This window comes from Labrus bergylta, chromosome 3, assembly GCF_963930695.1.
Source record: "Labrus bergylta chromosome 3, fLabBer1.1, whole genome shotgun sequence".
Classification (NCBI taxonomy): Eukaryota; Metazoa; Chordata; class Actinopteri; order Labriformes; family Labridae; genus Labrus; species Labrus bergylta.
Window position 1 is genome coordinate 10,741,859 of NC_089197.1, and position 17,065 is coordinate 10,758,923.

A 17,065-nucleotide genomic window follows, 5' to 3' on the forward strand; every position below is an offset into this window, starting at 1 on the left:
ACTTGTGCAAATTAACGTCCTCGTTCGCTTTCCAGCTTAATCCTCCTCCAGTCAAGTAGCTGCACAGCCAGTAAGATGAGAGCGCCGAATGGATGGAAAAAGTGATTTCTGTAGCTACACAGAGCTGTGGTGGTGGTAGGGGGGGTGTGGCGGGGGTTGCTGGCGCCGAGCTTTTAAAACAGTGCTGCTCATTTAATGATAGTGTTTTATAGCCGGCATAAATGTCAAGTGGTAAATGGCTAAAACTGGAGAGAGACCAGAATAATAATGAACCATGGGGATTACAGTAATGGTGTGCATGCATATGTGTGTGTGTGTGTGTGTGTGTGTGTGTGTGTGTGTGTGTGTGTGTGTGTGTGTGTATTTAAGCCCAATTTGCAACAGTTTATCATATTTAAATGTGTTTTATGAGTAAACATCTATTTGTTAAATCCCCTCAATTGTATCTGCCAGGTGATCTACATTCGCATAAATCAACTAACAATGGATTTGACTTTAGTTTTCCTCCAGTTAATGAGGCCTGATAACTCAAATCAGTGTTACACATACCAATGCAAAACAACACAACGTTCCTAAGCTATTTACCAAAAAAATCTTAAGAGCAGATTCAATATTCTGTTTTGATTCCAGTTCAGTAAAAAAAAAAAACATTAAAAGTAATTCATATGTTTCTACCTCAACTGGCTTCTCAAATCAAGCAGCTGTATCAGAGCATTTCTGAAATGAACTGTAGATTAAGTAGTTAAATATATTCCAATCAATAGTGAAAGTGGTAAGAGAATCTATAAAGAAGTAGAAACAACAGATAGAACTTAATCAGTGAAGAGAGAAAATAGGAAATAAGAAGACGGATCTTGCACATAATCTCTTGTCTCTCCCCAGCCAGCTCCAAGTGTGTGTAAGGTGAACCTGACTATATGTGTGTGTTCTCTGATCTTATCCGGACATGAGGGGGACAACAGTGCACCCTCTCCCCTCCTCTGCGTCATCTAAAGCCATGAGGCGCCTGCTTTTGATACGGTCACCTTCTCCCTTGTCGTCACTGCACTCCCCCCCCCCCGCCCCCCTCCCCTGCTCCTTTTTTTCCGGGACAGCTGGGGGAGCAGCTGCAGGCCGACAGGGCATCAAACGTCCCACCCAGCCTTCACAGTAATGTCCGCTTTAATCTACATGTGGCACCTCCCTGTCCTTTCACGCCTCAGCTGAATCTGTCACACTCCCTTTCTGCGGGTCATCAGCGCCACAGCGTCGCCTCCAGATGGATGGATGAACTGCTCAGCTTACAGTGTGATGGACTGCGATGCACAGAAAGTTCAGCAGTTGATTCTTTAATGCTTCTCCTTCTTGAATAACGTTTTTCTTTGAGTTTTGTGTATTTTTTCACATGTTTTTAACATCATATGTGACATGAGGTGGTGCTCTTTAGTATAGGCCTTACTTACTTTACTGGAAACTGGAAAGCAGGTTGTGTCCTAGTCCCATCAATGGTGGTGCCCATGCTGGAAATGCTTTCTCAGCCTAACTTTCAGTCAACCTAACGACAGGCTGAGGAGCTGGAGCTGAGGCGGGTTTTGAGCCTCTTGACGAACCGTTGCCAGCCTGTCAATCAGCTCAGCTATATGCCTTAATGTGAATAACGCTCATCCTTCATAAAATCTAAACAGATGTTTTGTATTCAAGCTATTAAAATATCAGCTCTGCAATAAAGATATCTCGATTTGTTTGGCCAATTGAAGATTAAATAAACTGAAAGGCAGGCGCTTAGAAAAGGAGCACAACACTGTCTAGTATACTTGCTGTATTGCCTTGGTGACCTTTAAGCTTCATGTCCTGTAGGCTCAGCTGTTGTCCACAAGGGGGCATTGCTTTCTTTAATTCTTAAAACTGATTGACTTTCAATGTTCCCTCATACAGCAGAGGACTCAGGTATCATTGCACTATTCTAGTATTATCCACCGGCAGATATACTTCATGATCACATCCATACAGACACACACACACACACACACACACACACACACACACAAACAGAGCACCCCCTCTTCCCGTCCCCAGCCTCAGGTGCACAGGTGTGCAGAATGGATAGCGGTGTTATCCGTAACACCCGCCCCCCGTCCAGCTCCAGTGACAAAGGAGCTGGCACACATCCAGCTAGCACACACACTCAGAAAGCTATAGGTGAAGGGAGATAGACACTCGTTAACATTCCAGGGCACAGCAGCTCAGAATGTAACTATGCACACACACACGCACACACACACACACACACACACACACACACGTCCCATTTGTCCTGTGTGTTGTCTGAGCAAACAGAGGCTGTGGAGAAAGGACAGGGCCAATTACAGCCTTTTATCCTGAGAGCACACATCATTAAGGAGAGCTCACAGGGCTGATGGCACACACACACACACACACACACACACACACACACACACACACACACACACACACACACACACACACACACACACACACACACACACATCATAAATTTCCTCAGTCGCCGTCTCTTTTCTCACTCTTAAAATACTCTTTATCGCCACTGATTTTTCACTTCATCAGAAAAAAGCCTGTAGAGCTCTCTGTCAGTAGAAACACATGCCCACACTGCGCTTAGTTCGCTTATTCTATTAGATTATTGCTCTTATTATTTGTCAATCGCATGGATTTATGTGACTTCTGTTGAAGGCTTTCTTGACCTTGGAAACATCCATTGATGAACTGAAACACTTTATGCCAGATAGTTTCAGAGTCGCTGCTAAAAAAAACGAAATACCATCTTTAACTTATGAATCAAGATCAGGCAGACATCTAGATTCACTGCAGTATAGTGATCTTAAGTTGTTCTTCTCCAGTTGACTTTGTTCGGTCACGACTCAGCACCTTTATTTGTTCTGGTTCTACCTGTCACGACTCAGCACCTTTATTTGTTCTGGTTCTACTGTTATCATCAAGCAGCCTTAATATCAATGATGAATTATTTTGTCATTAGGCCAACACAATATGAGAATCTGTGTGTGAAACAATTGTTCAATACAGCGAAAAAGATATGATGTGTGATAAATAAACTCTTATATTATTATACCATTTATCACTGGGCTGTATTCAAACTTAGAGCTACTGCATGGAGAATGTGACTCTGTCAATTCATTGCATGCTACACACACACACACACACACACACACACACACACACACACACACACACACACACACACACACACACACACACACACACACACACACACACACACACACACACACACACACACACACACACACACACACACACACACACACACACACACACACACACACACACACACACACACACACTCAGACTTTGTTGTAGGAACTAACAACATACACATACACCGCCACACTCAGCTTCAGGTTTCCACAAATGGCATCTGCACGTGTGCATTTCAGTACTAAGAACAGAACACAGGGTCTTTATTGAAAATATGGTTCTGATTTACTCCACATGGTATAATGTAGTTTAATCAGCGTACTACATCCTATATCCAGCCTCTTATGTGTGTGTGTGTGTGTGTGTGTGTGTGTGTGTGTGTGTGTGTGTGTGTGTGTGTGTGTGTGTGTGTGTGTGTGTGTCTGAAAGAGCTCAGAGCACCAGATCTCCTCTCTTTCTCTCTGGGTCACCTCACTTCAGATTGGCACATATTTTATTTAAAGAAGGTCTTAAACCGTTTATCTTTAACAGAGGCCTCTTAACTGAAACTATCATAACAGTTATTGAAGGTGAAAGATATACTGAAATTGTTTAAGGCCATTGCCAATAGGGTAATCAGAAATCCCCTCCTAGCAGGGCCTCCTCGCAAAAGCAACCTCTTCCATATTTTATTCAAAAACAATCAGTGTGAAGAGGAAGAATGGTGGATATGTTTTTAGTGTATGATCATCGAAACAAAGGGGACAAATGAGGCAGATGAAGCCGGCATTAAAGTTGTGGATCCCTGCCAATGCAAAGGTGGTTAATATCTCTCTTTGATTGATGTGCAAAGAGTTTAGAGAAAGGAGAAAGGAAGCCCTTGCAAGAGAGTCCTGATGTGTGTACGTATGGCTTCATTAAAAGATATCTGACAGTAATGGAGCATGTGTCGCCAAAGAAACAGTGAGCTGCTTGGATGAATGGACACCGATGAACGTCTGATAAACCATCAAAAGAACAATTTAACCAAATAACCAAATGAGACAAACATCAGGCAGTGGCTCACCATGGCTGATGACGGCCTTGCGGTTGCGTCCGTCCAGGTCGGCCTTCTCTATGACGTGATGTTTAGCGTCCACCCAGTACATACGGCGGCCGGCATAGTCGATGGTGAGTCCATTGGGCCAGAACAGGTGTGTGTCTGCGATGACCCGCCGGTTGGAGCCGTCCATGTTTGCATACTCGATGCGAGGTGTGTTGCCCCAGTCTGTCCAGTAGATCTTCCTGTAATGGGAACGTCGTGTTAATTTGACTTGTTGTTTTTTTTTTGTTTATTTTGAAACAGATTGATGTCAGTATTCATGACACACCAGATGTCTGAAAAAATAAATTGTGTCCTCTGTGCTCCACTTTCCCGTCCTCCATATCAGCGCTCATCTGCTGTGACCGGCCTCGGAGGGAAGAGCGACATTTTTTTTTTAGATATTTTTCAATTATCCCATGCAAATGAGCTACATAATAAGCTGAATGAGTTTTGTAGCTTTAAGAATTCTCTGGGGCTTCATCCAAAAGCTGTCCTTCCTCAGCTGCCGAGTATGAAACAAACGGCTGCCCCTTTCATGAAAGCCTTGTTCCACACAGATGCTCGCCTGTGGGCACTGTTGTGCTGCCAAACTTTAATCCCTGCTCCGCTGCTACACTACAACTGGGACACATCCAGAGGGGATATGTATATATGAGAGTGTGGAAGTTTGGAACAATCTGTCTTGAATGATACACTGTGTGTGCGTGCATGAATGCGTGTATGTATGTGTGTGTATGTGTGTGTGTGTGTTTGGATTCGTACCCCTCAATGGGATGTAATGCGATGGCTCTGGGCTTCTCCATGTTCTGCCACAGGAGCACTTTGCGTTGCGTCCCGTCCAGGTTGGCGACCTCGATACGGGATGTTCCTGAGTCTGTCCAGTACAACTTGTCATGGATCCAGTCGATGGCCAGTCCACCTAAAGGAGACAAAAAAAAACAACTCCCATTAGAACCCTAATCTAAAAGATGTTTTAAGTTCTTATTCTAGGGAATGTTTGGCAATGTAACATCACGTGTCTTGTCAATAGAGAACATTTAAAAGAAAGATATCGACTTGTGCTTCCCCTTTTCTGAAACACTTTTTGGGGAAATGCTTTCTTGCCAAGAGCTAGATGAGAACATCGATACCAATCTTAAGTTACACCAGATAAAAAGAAAAAGTCAGGGAGAGAAAGCCAAAATAACTAATTACATCTGAAATAAAAAGCAGTAGTAAAAAAAGCAACTAGGGCTGATCAATCATGGCAAAAACCTTAATCACAATTATTTTAATTGATACTGACACATGATTACTCATTGACTTTACAATATCTGCTTCACAAGCAATTATTGAACTTTAAGAGGTCATATTATGCCCTTTTTGGGGTTCGTATATTTAATCTATGTACCTACTAAAGTATGTTCACAATAGCTAAAGTCTGAAAAAAGCGTCTGTTTTCATGTACTGCCGCTCCATGCACCGGCTCGCTTCTGACTCTCTCTCTAAGGCTCTGAAATGCCCACGTTCAGAGTCCCCAAGTGTGCCAAGTCTGATCTGATTGGTCGGCCTGTCGGCTCTGCCGTAATTGGTCAGTCGCTCAGCACGGTTCTGGGAAATGTCCCGCCCCTTTCACCATATTGGGAATGCAGCCACTTTGGCTCTGAGGGGAGCAAAAGCATTAGCACCTTAGCACTACTGTGCTACCGCAGGCTACGGCATATTGTGGGCGTGCTACAGAAGTTAATGGGCGTGCAACATGAGCTGCTGGGCTTGCCACAACGAGCCAATGGGCTTAGATCAGTGATATCACACTGACAAGACGTCACACTGGCAAATTTTTTTCGAGGGGGCTATAACCGAGCGTTACATGCAGCTAATGCTACAGCTAACAGGAGGACGTAGGAGAAGCCGCGTTTCCGCAGACTTTGAATTTTTGCACATAGATGTGCCTAAACATGCACAGGATACCTGGAAAACACACTAAAGAGCATATAAAACCAGAAAAAGCATAATATGACCCCTTTAACACTTTAACACTCTGAATACTTTGAAAATCGTTTCATCTCCATGATCTTGTTTTCATGATCATGAGAAGCCATTCATAATTAAATTTAATGCTGCCCACCACTGTCCCAGATAGGAAAAAAAGGGACAACAAGAAAAATAAAATTTAATTGAAAATGAAAGCAAAACAAGGCTTTCTGGGTATTCAAAGTATTGATGTCATCCTGCTGAATCTTATATATGACCAGGGTGATGGATGGAGTGGGTGAGAGCTGAACGGAAAAGCAGCCAACTTTAATGAATTGGATGAAAGATAAATGACTCTGCCGTCCTACGTTTGAACCTTGGCCGCTGTACCAACCTGGGCTCTCCAGACCGGTGGAGACGACCTCCTCCACATTGGAGCCGTTAAGGTTGGCCTTCATGATGCGGTCCAGAGTCACGTCTGACCAGAAGACCAGCTCGAGGTTGTGGTGAAAGTCCAGGGCGATGGCGTTCTCCAGATTGTTGAGCAGCAGGGTGTACTCAGAGCGGTGTGGCAAAACTTGACGGATGTCGATACGGTTGGCGAAAAGCAGCACCGGCTCTGGACCTGAAGAGGGATGGAGAGATGGTTAAGGGGGCTGGATATTACAAACTGGAATAGGAAAGCATAGACTTTATATACAAGAAATGAACGTAGACTCTGATTTTAGAGGTGAAGCCAATGAGGAAGTGCCTTGAACTTGCATTGTTATTAATGGCCAGCAGAGGGAGACTCCACTGGTTGCTAAAAATATAAATAATAAGCCTTCTACTCACTTGATTTACCAAAGTTAACATTTCTCATTTGAGGTTTAGGTCTGAATTTCTAGATTCAAATCCTCTTCAACACAGCATGATGTTCATTTTCTAAAATATGGTCCCATTCGGAGTAAAAAAACGACATTAAAGCCCTAATGTTTTGTATGGCAAATATACCTGTAATAGACAAGTTCCTACCACATCCTGTCAAACAGGATAAGGATGTAGCAATTTGCATAGCCACCCTGTCATCTAAATATGATGACTTCTGGTTGTAAAAAATAATATTGCGACGCCAAAATGCCACGCTCAAGAACTCTAAAAGAAAGTTTGATAACCAGTGGACAATGCAAAGGTTACTTTTTTTTTTTTTCTTCAAGTCTGTGGGCTAATATAAAGTGAAAGTTGGATGGTTACAAAAGAGAAAAAGAGATGAAAAAGAAAGTTTGAGGTAGGGTCGATGGTCACTTTTAATAACAGCAAGCATTAATCTCACTGGAGGTGAAGGTCTGGGTCCTGGTGACTGCCTGACATACGCTCCTGACCTGACTTTAACTCTGCTCTGCAGCAGATTGATGGGCTGATGTACCCGCGCTGCACTCTACCTACCCTGCATATCTAAATCTAGTCCAGACGCTCCAATTGAGCCTGCCTCATGCAGAGTCCAAGACCCCGGGGCAGAGGGATGGATACAGTTACTGCAGCAGCAAATATAAACACTATGCAACCCTGTTTTCATTGGAGGTCAAACCCCGGCGACTCTCTGCGGTCACATGTCAAGGTTGAAATATAGTACAGTGGTTTCTTACCCAGAGCTTTGCAGCTGCGCTTGTCAGGTCGAAGCTCGTAGCCCTGAACGCACCAGCACTGGAACCCCCCCTCCGCGTTGGTACAGCCCTGGCTGCAGTACCCTTCTTCAGCACACTCGTCCACATCTGGAACAGAACACAGAAAAAAAGAACCGGAGGTGAGGGGACAGAAAGGTATTAAGAGTCAAACTGGTGAATGTAAGTTACAGAGTGAGGACAGCAGAGGTGGAAAATTCATTCACACTTCATAATCTCATTCAAATCTTAGATCCTTCTGCACCCCTTAAATTTTAAATCACTTTTTTTGACCTTGAAATAAACCCTGGTAACAAATATCCAGTGGATCATATTCTGCCTTCAAAAATTGTGCACTGGTGCACTGGTGATATAACTTTCCCTTTGTGGCAAAAATCCCAGATTCAAGTCCACACAATCAATCATCAAGCTTTTCAACCCACAGTTGCACTTACCACAAGGTTCTTTTGAAATTCATACTTTAAGGAAATCTGCTGCTGACAAAATGACGACTAGGTATTTGGAATCAAATACTCGGTGAAGTTATTAGAGGCCATATTAAAGGAGCAATATGTAAGATATCTACTGAAATAAATCATAAGATGACCTTAATATATCATCAGACATTATAGAAACATGCTATGTTGAAGTGCTGGCTTCTCTGACAACAACACAGCAGCCAGTTTGTCCTCCTTCTAACTTTAGATAACTTTCGATAACGGTCTGTAGAATCGGTTGGTAGAGTTGTCGTCTCTCAACCGGAAGGTCGAAGGTTCGATCCCCAGCTCCTGCCCGATGTGTCCTTAAGACACTTAACCCCGAATTGTTCCCGCTGCTTTGTCTGCGGCGTATGAATGTGTATCCACACATTTAGTTTTGGAAACTTAAAAAGTAAGACTCTTTTTCACTGTGTTTGAAACATCTGTTTCTTATTTTTCCCTGAAAAGAACTTAGCGACATAAAAACAGTGAACATGAAATCTCCTAAGTAGCAGAAAATAGCAGCGAGGAGAAGCATTAAAAAGTTAATGAGGCTTTTTGCGTGTTGAACACAAGGAAGACGCTGCCAAATACTGAGACTCTGCAGAGGTCATGAATATTAACACCCCCTGCTGGCTCACTTACAGTGCAGACACTGATGTCTGATTGTGATGGACACACACACACACACACACACACACACACACACACACACACACACACACACACACACACACACACACACACACACACACACACACACACACACACACACACACACACACACACACACACACACACACACACACACACACACACACACACACACACACACACACACACACACACACACACAAACAGACACACACACAGACGTACCCTGGCAGGCCTTGCCGTCGTCCATCAGCCGGTATCCAGTGTGACAGGTGCACTGGACCAGCCCTCGGACCATCTGACACTTCTGGGAGCAGCCTCCGTTATTCTGGTTACAGTTGCCCTCGCTGGAACGTGGACCTGCACGCCACGCAGAAACATGACGGGAACATAAACACAGCATGCTGATTCAGTGAAAACACGAGCACACACTGGAAGAAATATCTGACTCATCTGCTGTCGAAGCCTCGAAGTACTTTAACCCCACAGGAAGCAAGCTGAGTCTGGTGTATGCTGAGACATTTTAACACATGTACTTCAGATTTCTCCTCCTCTTTGATTTACATTGAATTCTCATGACTGTCTTTATGCCATCTACCCGTATTGAGGTACAACTGAATAAAAGACTAAATGTTCACACAGCTGTACAGAAACTGATAAATCTACTCACGGCAGTCATGATGTGGGTGCTCGTCAGTCCAATCTCCGCAGTCGTTGACCTCGTTACACACTTTTCTCTGACCGATGCAGCGTTTGTTCCCACACTGGAACTGATCAGGAGCACATGGAGGGCTCTCTGTGGGGAGGTGGAACGATATAATCCGTTAGACAACCAAGCAATCCATCATGGACAGAATGAGAGTCTGAATATATTCAGACGGGTAACTTTATCTAAAACTGTTTCTTTCTTTCTTTTTTTTTTCTTTTTTGGTGCTATTTGTGCCTTTATTGTAGAGATAATAAAGCTTCACTGATCAAAGATTGAATCCACATTCTCTGAGTTTTGTCTAATACAGTATGAATTATAGCAGCAACTCCTCATCTCCCACTCTGGCCCTCACTTACAAAAACTCTTTGACGCAAATGCTTTTAGCTCTGAGTACATCTACTCCTCTATGCAGAAGGTAAACAGTTTTTTAATTTGTTTTTTGTTTAATGCAACAGTGTTTAAAAAAAACATAAAAAGTGAGTTTGTCAGCAATGGAAGGCTGTTCTGAGCTGTTGTCATGACTACAACTGAAGCCGGTGCTATATTTAGCATCTAAAAATCAAGAGAATCAGCACGGTCGTACCAGTTTTCTCACAACCCTCCTCATCGCTGCGGTCAGAACAGTCATCCTCTCCATCACATCGCCATGACAACCGGACACAGCGTCCAGTTCCACAGCGGAACTGGTCAGCCGTGCACATGGACGTGGCTGCAGGAAACAGAAAACACACATTTGATTCAGTCATTCGTGAAGCAGGTCCTCTCAGATATTCAGAGTGATTGGTTTGTTTTGCAAACACAACCTGGAGGTAAGATAACACACAGATACAAACAGTCACGTACGGGAATGATAATGATAAAGTAAAGATAAATATTTGCAGATGCACAATCCAAAACACAGCACTGCAACGAGATGTGGTCAACAATCCCGATAAAAGCAGCTACTCACTGCAGTTCTTCTCGTCTGATTGGTCATCACAGTCGTATTCGCCGTCACACCTCCAGCCAGCGTTGATGCACATCCCGCTGCTGCACATGAATTCAACTGATCTGCACGGCTGGTGGGAAGCTACACACAGACAAAGAAACACACAGAACGGCATCAGAAATGTCACAAACTAAAGAACAGATCACAGCTCGGATTTAACCCTCTGTAAAATATCTAATTCTGAGGTACAAAGTTCATCATTGCTTTTCAACCAGGGGTTCAGAACCTGCTTTTAAAAAGGTCCCAAAATAACTTAGAAGTGATTTGAAAATAGTATTTATGCCTGCAAATGTTTATGATCATGTCCACAATTCGCCAAATATGATCTTGTTCCTACAACGACTATCTGATAATTTGCAGTTTTTCTAACTGAAAAGTGGATAAAAGATCAACTGTGGATAAAAACATTAGTTGCAGTCCTGCTGATGTCTAAACAGAAACAACGGAAAGTCATTCTTGGGGAAAAGTAACAAAGGGGAATTCCAAATTTAACAGTTGCAGATTGACATTTAGCTAAAGATACTACATGCAGCAGGCACGTCCACAGAAATGTCTGGACCCCTGAAAGGCCAAGTGAATATAGGCCCTCCACAGATGTCATTGAACAAGATCACTAAATGCATGTCTTCAATCAGCAGAGTTAGTGTCAGCCTCCTGGCTTATTGCTTCCTTTACCTCGCTTTGATCAGCTTTTTGAGCTTAATGAAAAAAGTTTGCTTGCAAGTTATAGTTGGGGTCAAATGCCTTAGCCTCCTTTCTTTCTGCCATCCGGACTTTAGTGAAGGTCCTGACATTATTTTACCCAGCCCAGGATTAATAACAGTGAAGTTCAGTGGGCTCTCTTACAACTTTAGCGTTGCAATGATTGTTTCCATTTTTGGATGGACCATGTTTTACCTAACCCCAATGGGCCCCCCTATGTGTTTGGCCCTGGACTAGGAAGTGTCCAGTTGTATCCATCTGAATATCTGTATCATCCTCATGGTTAAGCGCAGATAAGTATTTGAAAAAACAGTGACATGTATTGGTATTTATTCTTATAGACTGTGGTTGCTTGTTCACTGGTGCAGAGTTGTGCTGCTGCCAACGTTGGTCTCCTCTCTCTATAAGGGTCAAGCACATTTTGGATTGGGTCCATTTATCCTCAGGGCTTGTTCAGATCCTGTCTGTATCTTTATCTTTCTTTAGAAAATAATTTATGCACATGGGTAAGTAAGCGTTAGTTTCTTTAGGTTGCTGTCCTCTCTGATCCCCGTCCAAAAGCCATCTTAAAACAGGAGCAGTGTTTCAGAACTTTTCCTTAAAACATTAATTGTATCTGTTTATTTTGGCGGCCTTGTGATCATCTCTGACTCAAGACCAAAGCTGTCCCACCTTTCACTCTCCCACCAGCGCTCTACATCTGATCACATCAAAGTGAAGCTCAAACTGGCAGCAGATGAGGACGGAGGTGGACAGGAAGATTAAAGCTGAATCAAACATAAGCATCTTAAATCCAGAGTGTGTGTGTGTGTGTGTACGTTAAAGTGCATGATGTGTGTGGATTTCTTTGACGCGTTTCCTCCTAACAGCACGAGTCGGCTCCCATCAAAGCCACAGTGGGCGCGAGATAAGGGATGAGCAAAATGACAAGCAAGGGAATGCAAAAAAAAAAAGAAGAAGAAGAAGAAGAAGAAGAAGAAGAAGAGATGTTTTGGAGCTTCAAGCATCCCCGTGCAGTCTTATCAGCTCAGCGAGAGAAGAGAGAGATGATCAAAACAGCAGGTGGCTCTCCCACAGAGAGAGAGAGAGGGGGAAAGATAAAGAGAGAGAGGAGAGAGAGAGAGAGAGAGAGAGAGAGGAGAGATCAGCGTGGGACGCCGCCGACGTTCACACAGACGCCCACACACACACTCAAGTGATTCATCCACACAGAAACACACACACACACCGACCACGCTCTTTCATCTGCTCAGCTAGGCCCAGAGCAGTATCAGTGTTCACGAGCAGTAACGAGGCATGCAAGTTTGAGTGTTTTTGATGTGTGTGTGTGTTCCCATAAGAAAGAGAGAGAGAGCGAGAAAGAGAGAGCGAGCGAGAGAGCGAGAGAGAGAGAGAGAGAGATGCAGAGGCTTCTTCTCTAACAAAGCACCCTTCATGTGTCTGGAGAGTCTATGCCAAGGAATGCTGTCTGAGGATGGGCCGTCTTACGCCTCTGAGGAATTCCTCCTCTGAGTGTGTGTGTGTGTGTTGTGGTGTGTGTGTGTCAACAAACTGCCTGTATGTTTCAGAAAGCCAAGAAACCTCCAAAATATTTCTTTTTTAAACACCCCAACTTTAAACATTAAATTGAATTCGCTTTCTGAGTGAATCAAAAGTATCATGAAACAGAAAGAAATTGGGAGGAAGTGGGCAGCTTAAAAGGACACGACAACAGGAAATTAAGTGTTAGTGGACATGATGGATGTCCAGCTGGTTCCACATCAGGCAGGATGTGGATTGATCTGCTAACCCTGTTCGTTTTTGAATCCAACAATAAACATACAGCATCTCCTGTCATGGATTTAGAGCATTGCCTGCAATGAGCTTTAAAACCTGCATGTTTTGTTTGTTGGCAAGCTGAGATGACTCTGCTCGTTGCATGGAGAAGTCCAAATTGAGGAAATTATGTGAGAATCTTTTTTTAGTTCTCAGTCTCAGTAAACATTTGGACAGTAAGTCTAAGGTCTAAATTGCAAGTTTCAAGTCTTGGAAAGCAGATTATGACGTCCATTGTGTAAAGAAAGGGTGAGTTAAGATGAAATAAGACAAATGAAGTAGGGTTACTTTAGGTCAGGACTACCTGTGTTAAACAAGTAATCATAAATATCTACCTTGTTAGCTCCAAAGTCTTTACGACTTTCACAATCTTCGCTTCTTCTTAAAAGCTTTGATGCCAGCTAAACTTTTTCCACCAAAAATAAAGATTAACACCTTAAAATTGGGCTGGCAATAAAAAAAAAAAAAACTTGGGTGTGGGTGGAGATGAGAGAGAAACGGAGAAGATCAGTCGGCTAACATGACCAAAAGAATGTTAGAGAAAACCTTGAAGCTCTGCTTATCTGCAGATAAACAGATCAAAGAGGGAAACCACCGTGCATGGTGTGTGTATGACTCTGAGTGTGTGTGTCAGAGAGACGGGGGAGGGAGGGGTGGATGAGGTTGGCGGTTATAGACAATGAGCGAATGAAACGAACATGTGAGAAATCAGAGACGGGGGAAACAAGGAGGGAGATGCTGAGAGATTTGTCAGCAGCGTGCAGCGTCTCCGGAGTGAGGAGGCCGAAACACGATCGGGTGTGTTAATCAGGACCATGGCTTTACTTTCTGTGTGTGTGTGTGTGTGTGTGTGTGTGTGTGTGTGTGTGAGCGCAGCGTGTGTAAAAGATACAGTGAGAGAAACAATCTAACAGACAGTGTGTTTCCAGTGCTGACAGATGCTGTGAAGCCGGGGTCTGCAAACAGCAGCTGTTCCTGAGCTCCCAATCTGACGACCACGGACGCGAAGGCCAGACAAAACGGTGGGATGAGACAACAGTTTGAGAAGTTGAACACTGAGAGCATCCTTTAAAGCACCTGAAGAACAATGTCCTCACATGGACAAGATGATTATCTATTCCCAAATGTCCCCCTCATCATGCTTCCAGTGTGAGCGATCTGATGCTGATGCAAAGCTTTTCAAGTCTGAAGATTTGCCTTTTTTTTTTTCTCAGTTTTGTATCACAAACCTTTTCACACCAGTATTGTAAGCCAAAACTTCTAAAGGCCAATCCCTGAAGAAGTGGTATGTGAGAATGGAAAATGTCAAAGTGGTTTATATTCTACAGCATGTACACTTTACTCTGCCAGCTCTTAAAGTACAGATTGTGATGTCTTATTGAGCCAAGGGTTGGGAAGAGTTGATGATTTTGTATTTTACATTGCTTTCCACATTTTACTTGATAGCCTATTGCTCTAACACACGAGGACGGATGTGTCCTCCTCCTTCTCCTGCACGCTCTACAGGATAACACATCTTGCCTTAAAAGGAAGAATGTGCAACATTTTACACATAAATACAGCAGAAATCAGATATATCCTGTGTAAATGTCTCTCTGAGTCATGACTGTCTACAATGAGGGAGAAGCACGAGTCCCTCCAGCTGTATTGTTGTCAGAGCCGTGTTTACATCATGTTTACATGGACGGGACAGCCTTGACTAGTAAAAAGAACAATAACATACTCATTGCTTATTTGGATGTCAAGTAAGTGTCTTTAGATCATTTTATGTGCAATGTAAAGCTACAAGATAACTAAAGAGCGCTAACATTAGCCTGCTAACACAACAAGGCGGGACACAGGTGATTGCAGCTCGAGCAAAAGACAGTTTTGTCTGCTGCTTGCGCTTAATGGTATTTAATTATGGTGAGTACTAATTCATAACTCCTTTGTGTGAACGTGAGTGGAGAGGGGTTGCAGGTGTGTCTCTGGAGGAGAGCGATTACAAACTTAAAAAATACATCTTTGAGGCAGTAAAATAATCAATAGGTCATGCAGTGATGGAAATACTTATCTGTAGCCGTGTCCGTCTCTTTCAAAATGACTTCACACCAACAATATCCAAATGTTGGTATGTTTGGAACAGATTGACTCGGTTTTTTTACCACTAAAATGATGTCCGCCTGAACACAGACTTCCCTTTCAGATCATCCCAAATTGAACTTTTAAACTTTAGCGGAACTGCTGCAGCATGCTGCAGGACATGAGGTGGATGACTCCTCTATTTTGGGACACATGTGCAACAATGCCATCGGGGTCAACTGAGAGGGAGAGGGGAACCAGTTAGAGAATGAGGAGGAGGAGGAGGAGGGGTTGAGAGGGGGGAGGAGGACGTCTGCCAGCGGGAGAGAAGAAACTGAACTTGACTCTATTGGCTATAACCGAAGACTGATCTCCCAAAGGAGACTTGTCTTCTTCGACTGCATGAGTCGCTGATTCGAGGATCCTAGAAAGCATATGCATGTGTATCTATGTGTGAGCAGATTACAGTAGTTCACTGTGAATGAGAGGAGGGGCTGGATCAGTAACTCCACTTGTACTTGACTTCCACCAGGTTTGCATTTCAGATCCTCAAAGTGAGGACGTTTATTTTTCCAATTCATAACCCGATAATAATTTTCAAATAGAGCCCGCACTCAGGATGAACTTTGATTCAACTTTTGGTGAGTTCGGGGTCAAACGTTTTAAGTAAATGTTGGATCTTTTTTTTTGAAAAAATATTTGACATGTGCTTGCGTATGAATAATTGACAGCTTACAGCAGTCCGACTCGTCCGACCAGTCTCCGCAGTCGTCGTCTCCGTCACAGTGGTAGATGTCCAGGATGCAGCGGCCGTATGCACACTGGAACTCCTCCACGCTGCAGGTGGCTGCCATCACATCTGAGGCTGCACAGACACACACACACACACACACACACACACACACACACACACACACACACACACACACACAGAGACAAACATGAATGCGTGTTAAAACAGATGCTGGAAAAGATGGCACAGCTGTCTAAGGTTCTGTGAAGCTTCAATGTTTCTCGGTTGAGCCTGTCAGAAATGACACTCTGAATGAAGAAGATCAGCTGTCCATGGAGACAGTGGACATGCTTACACACTGAGGCATTAACCCATTACTGTGTCTAAGATCACATGCAGCTGCTCGGTAACAAGGTGTGGCTCCTTCTTGAAGGAGGGTCAGTAGACACTCAGGTTACCCAAATATATGTTGAAAAACACTGAAAAAAGGGGATTGTTCATAATATGTCCCCTTTAATGTGAGGGAGCCATTAGTCCCCTTTGAATTGAATAACTAACATACTGTTCAGAGTTCTGCATGTATGTATTTAGAATAATGTATTTTGATTTTTAAAGGTTAATTTAACTTGAGATTGTGAGGAATATGTGAACAAACAGAAGCTATGAGAGACGCCTCGGTTATCCAGTTTTTAATCTTTGGGGTACGCTTGCTCTTTTTTATTACATTTTTGTTGGGGCCTTTCAGCCTTTATTAGACAAGACAGCTGAAGAGAGACAGGACATGTTGGAAGCAGAGAGTGGGGGATGACGTGCAGCAAAGGGCCGAGGGCAGATTAAAACCTACACTAGCTGCGACGAGGACTATAGCCTCCGTAAATAATCAACATAACCGCTAGGTCATCGGCGCCCCCACACTTGCTCCAAACCAAGTTAAGAAAATCGACTCGATCTAACTTACGACAGTTCTCCTCGTCCGATCCATCCTTGCAGTCCGTGTCTCCGTCACAGTACCAGTGCTCGGCGATACAGCTGCCGTCCGTGCAGCGGAACTCCTTGTCGGAACATTTCCGCATGTC

The 17,065-nt window shown here is 43.5% G+C and overlaps 1 protein-coding gene across 3 annotated transcripts in view; it reads right to left on the reverse strand.

The window, feature by feature from the left end:
- Positions 1-17,065, reverse strand: part of lrp4 (low density lipoprotein receptor-related protein 4) — a 116,750-nt gene that overhangs the window by 19,077 nt on the left and 80,608 nt on the right. For all 3 annotated transcript variants that reach the window (XM_065952656.1, XM_065952655.1, XM_065952657.1), the window contains exons 5-14: positions 16,948-17,064; positions 15,993-16,121; positions 10,640-10,759; positions 10,274-10,399; positions 9,652-9,777; positions 9,207-9,341; positions 7,834-7,959; positions 6,603-6,833; positions 5,018-5,174; positions 4,238-4,455 (exon numbers count right to left, since the gene is read on the reverse strand). In XM_065952656.1, coding sequence (XP_065808728.1) covers positions 4,238-4,455; positions 5,018-5,174; positions 6,603-6,833; positions 7,834-7,959; positions 9,207-9,341; positions 9,652-9,777; positions 10,274-10,399; positions 10,640-10,759; positions 15,993-16,121; positions 16,948-17,064 — 1,485 coding nt within the window. The remainder of the gene's footprint in view (positions 1-4,237; positions 4,456-5,017; positions 5,175-6,602; positions 6,834-7,833; positions 7,960-9,206; positions 9,342-9,651; positions 9,778-10,273; positions 10,400-10,639; positions 10,760-15,992; positions 16,122-16,947; position 17,065) is intronic.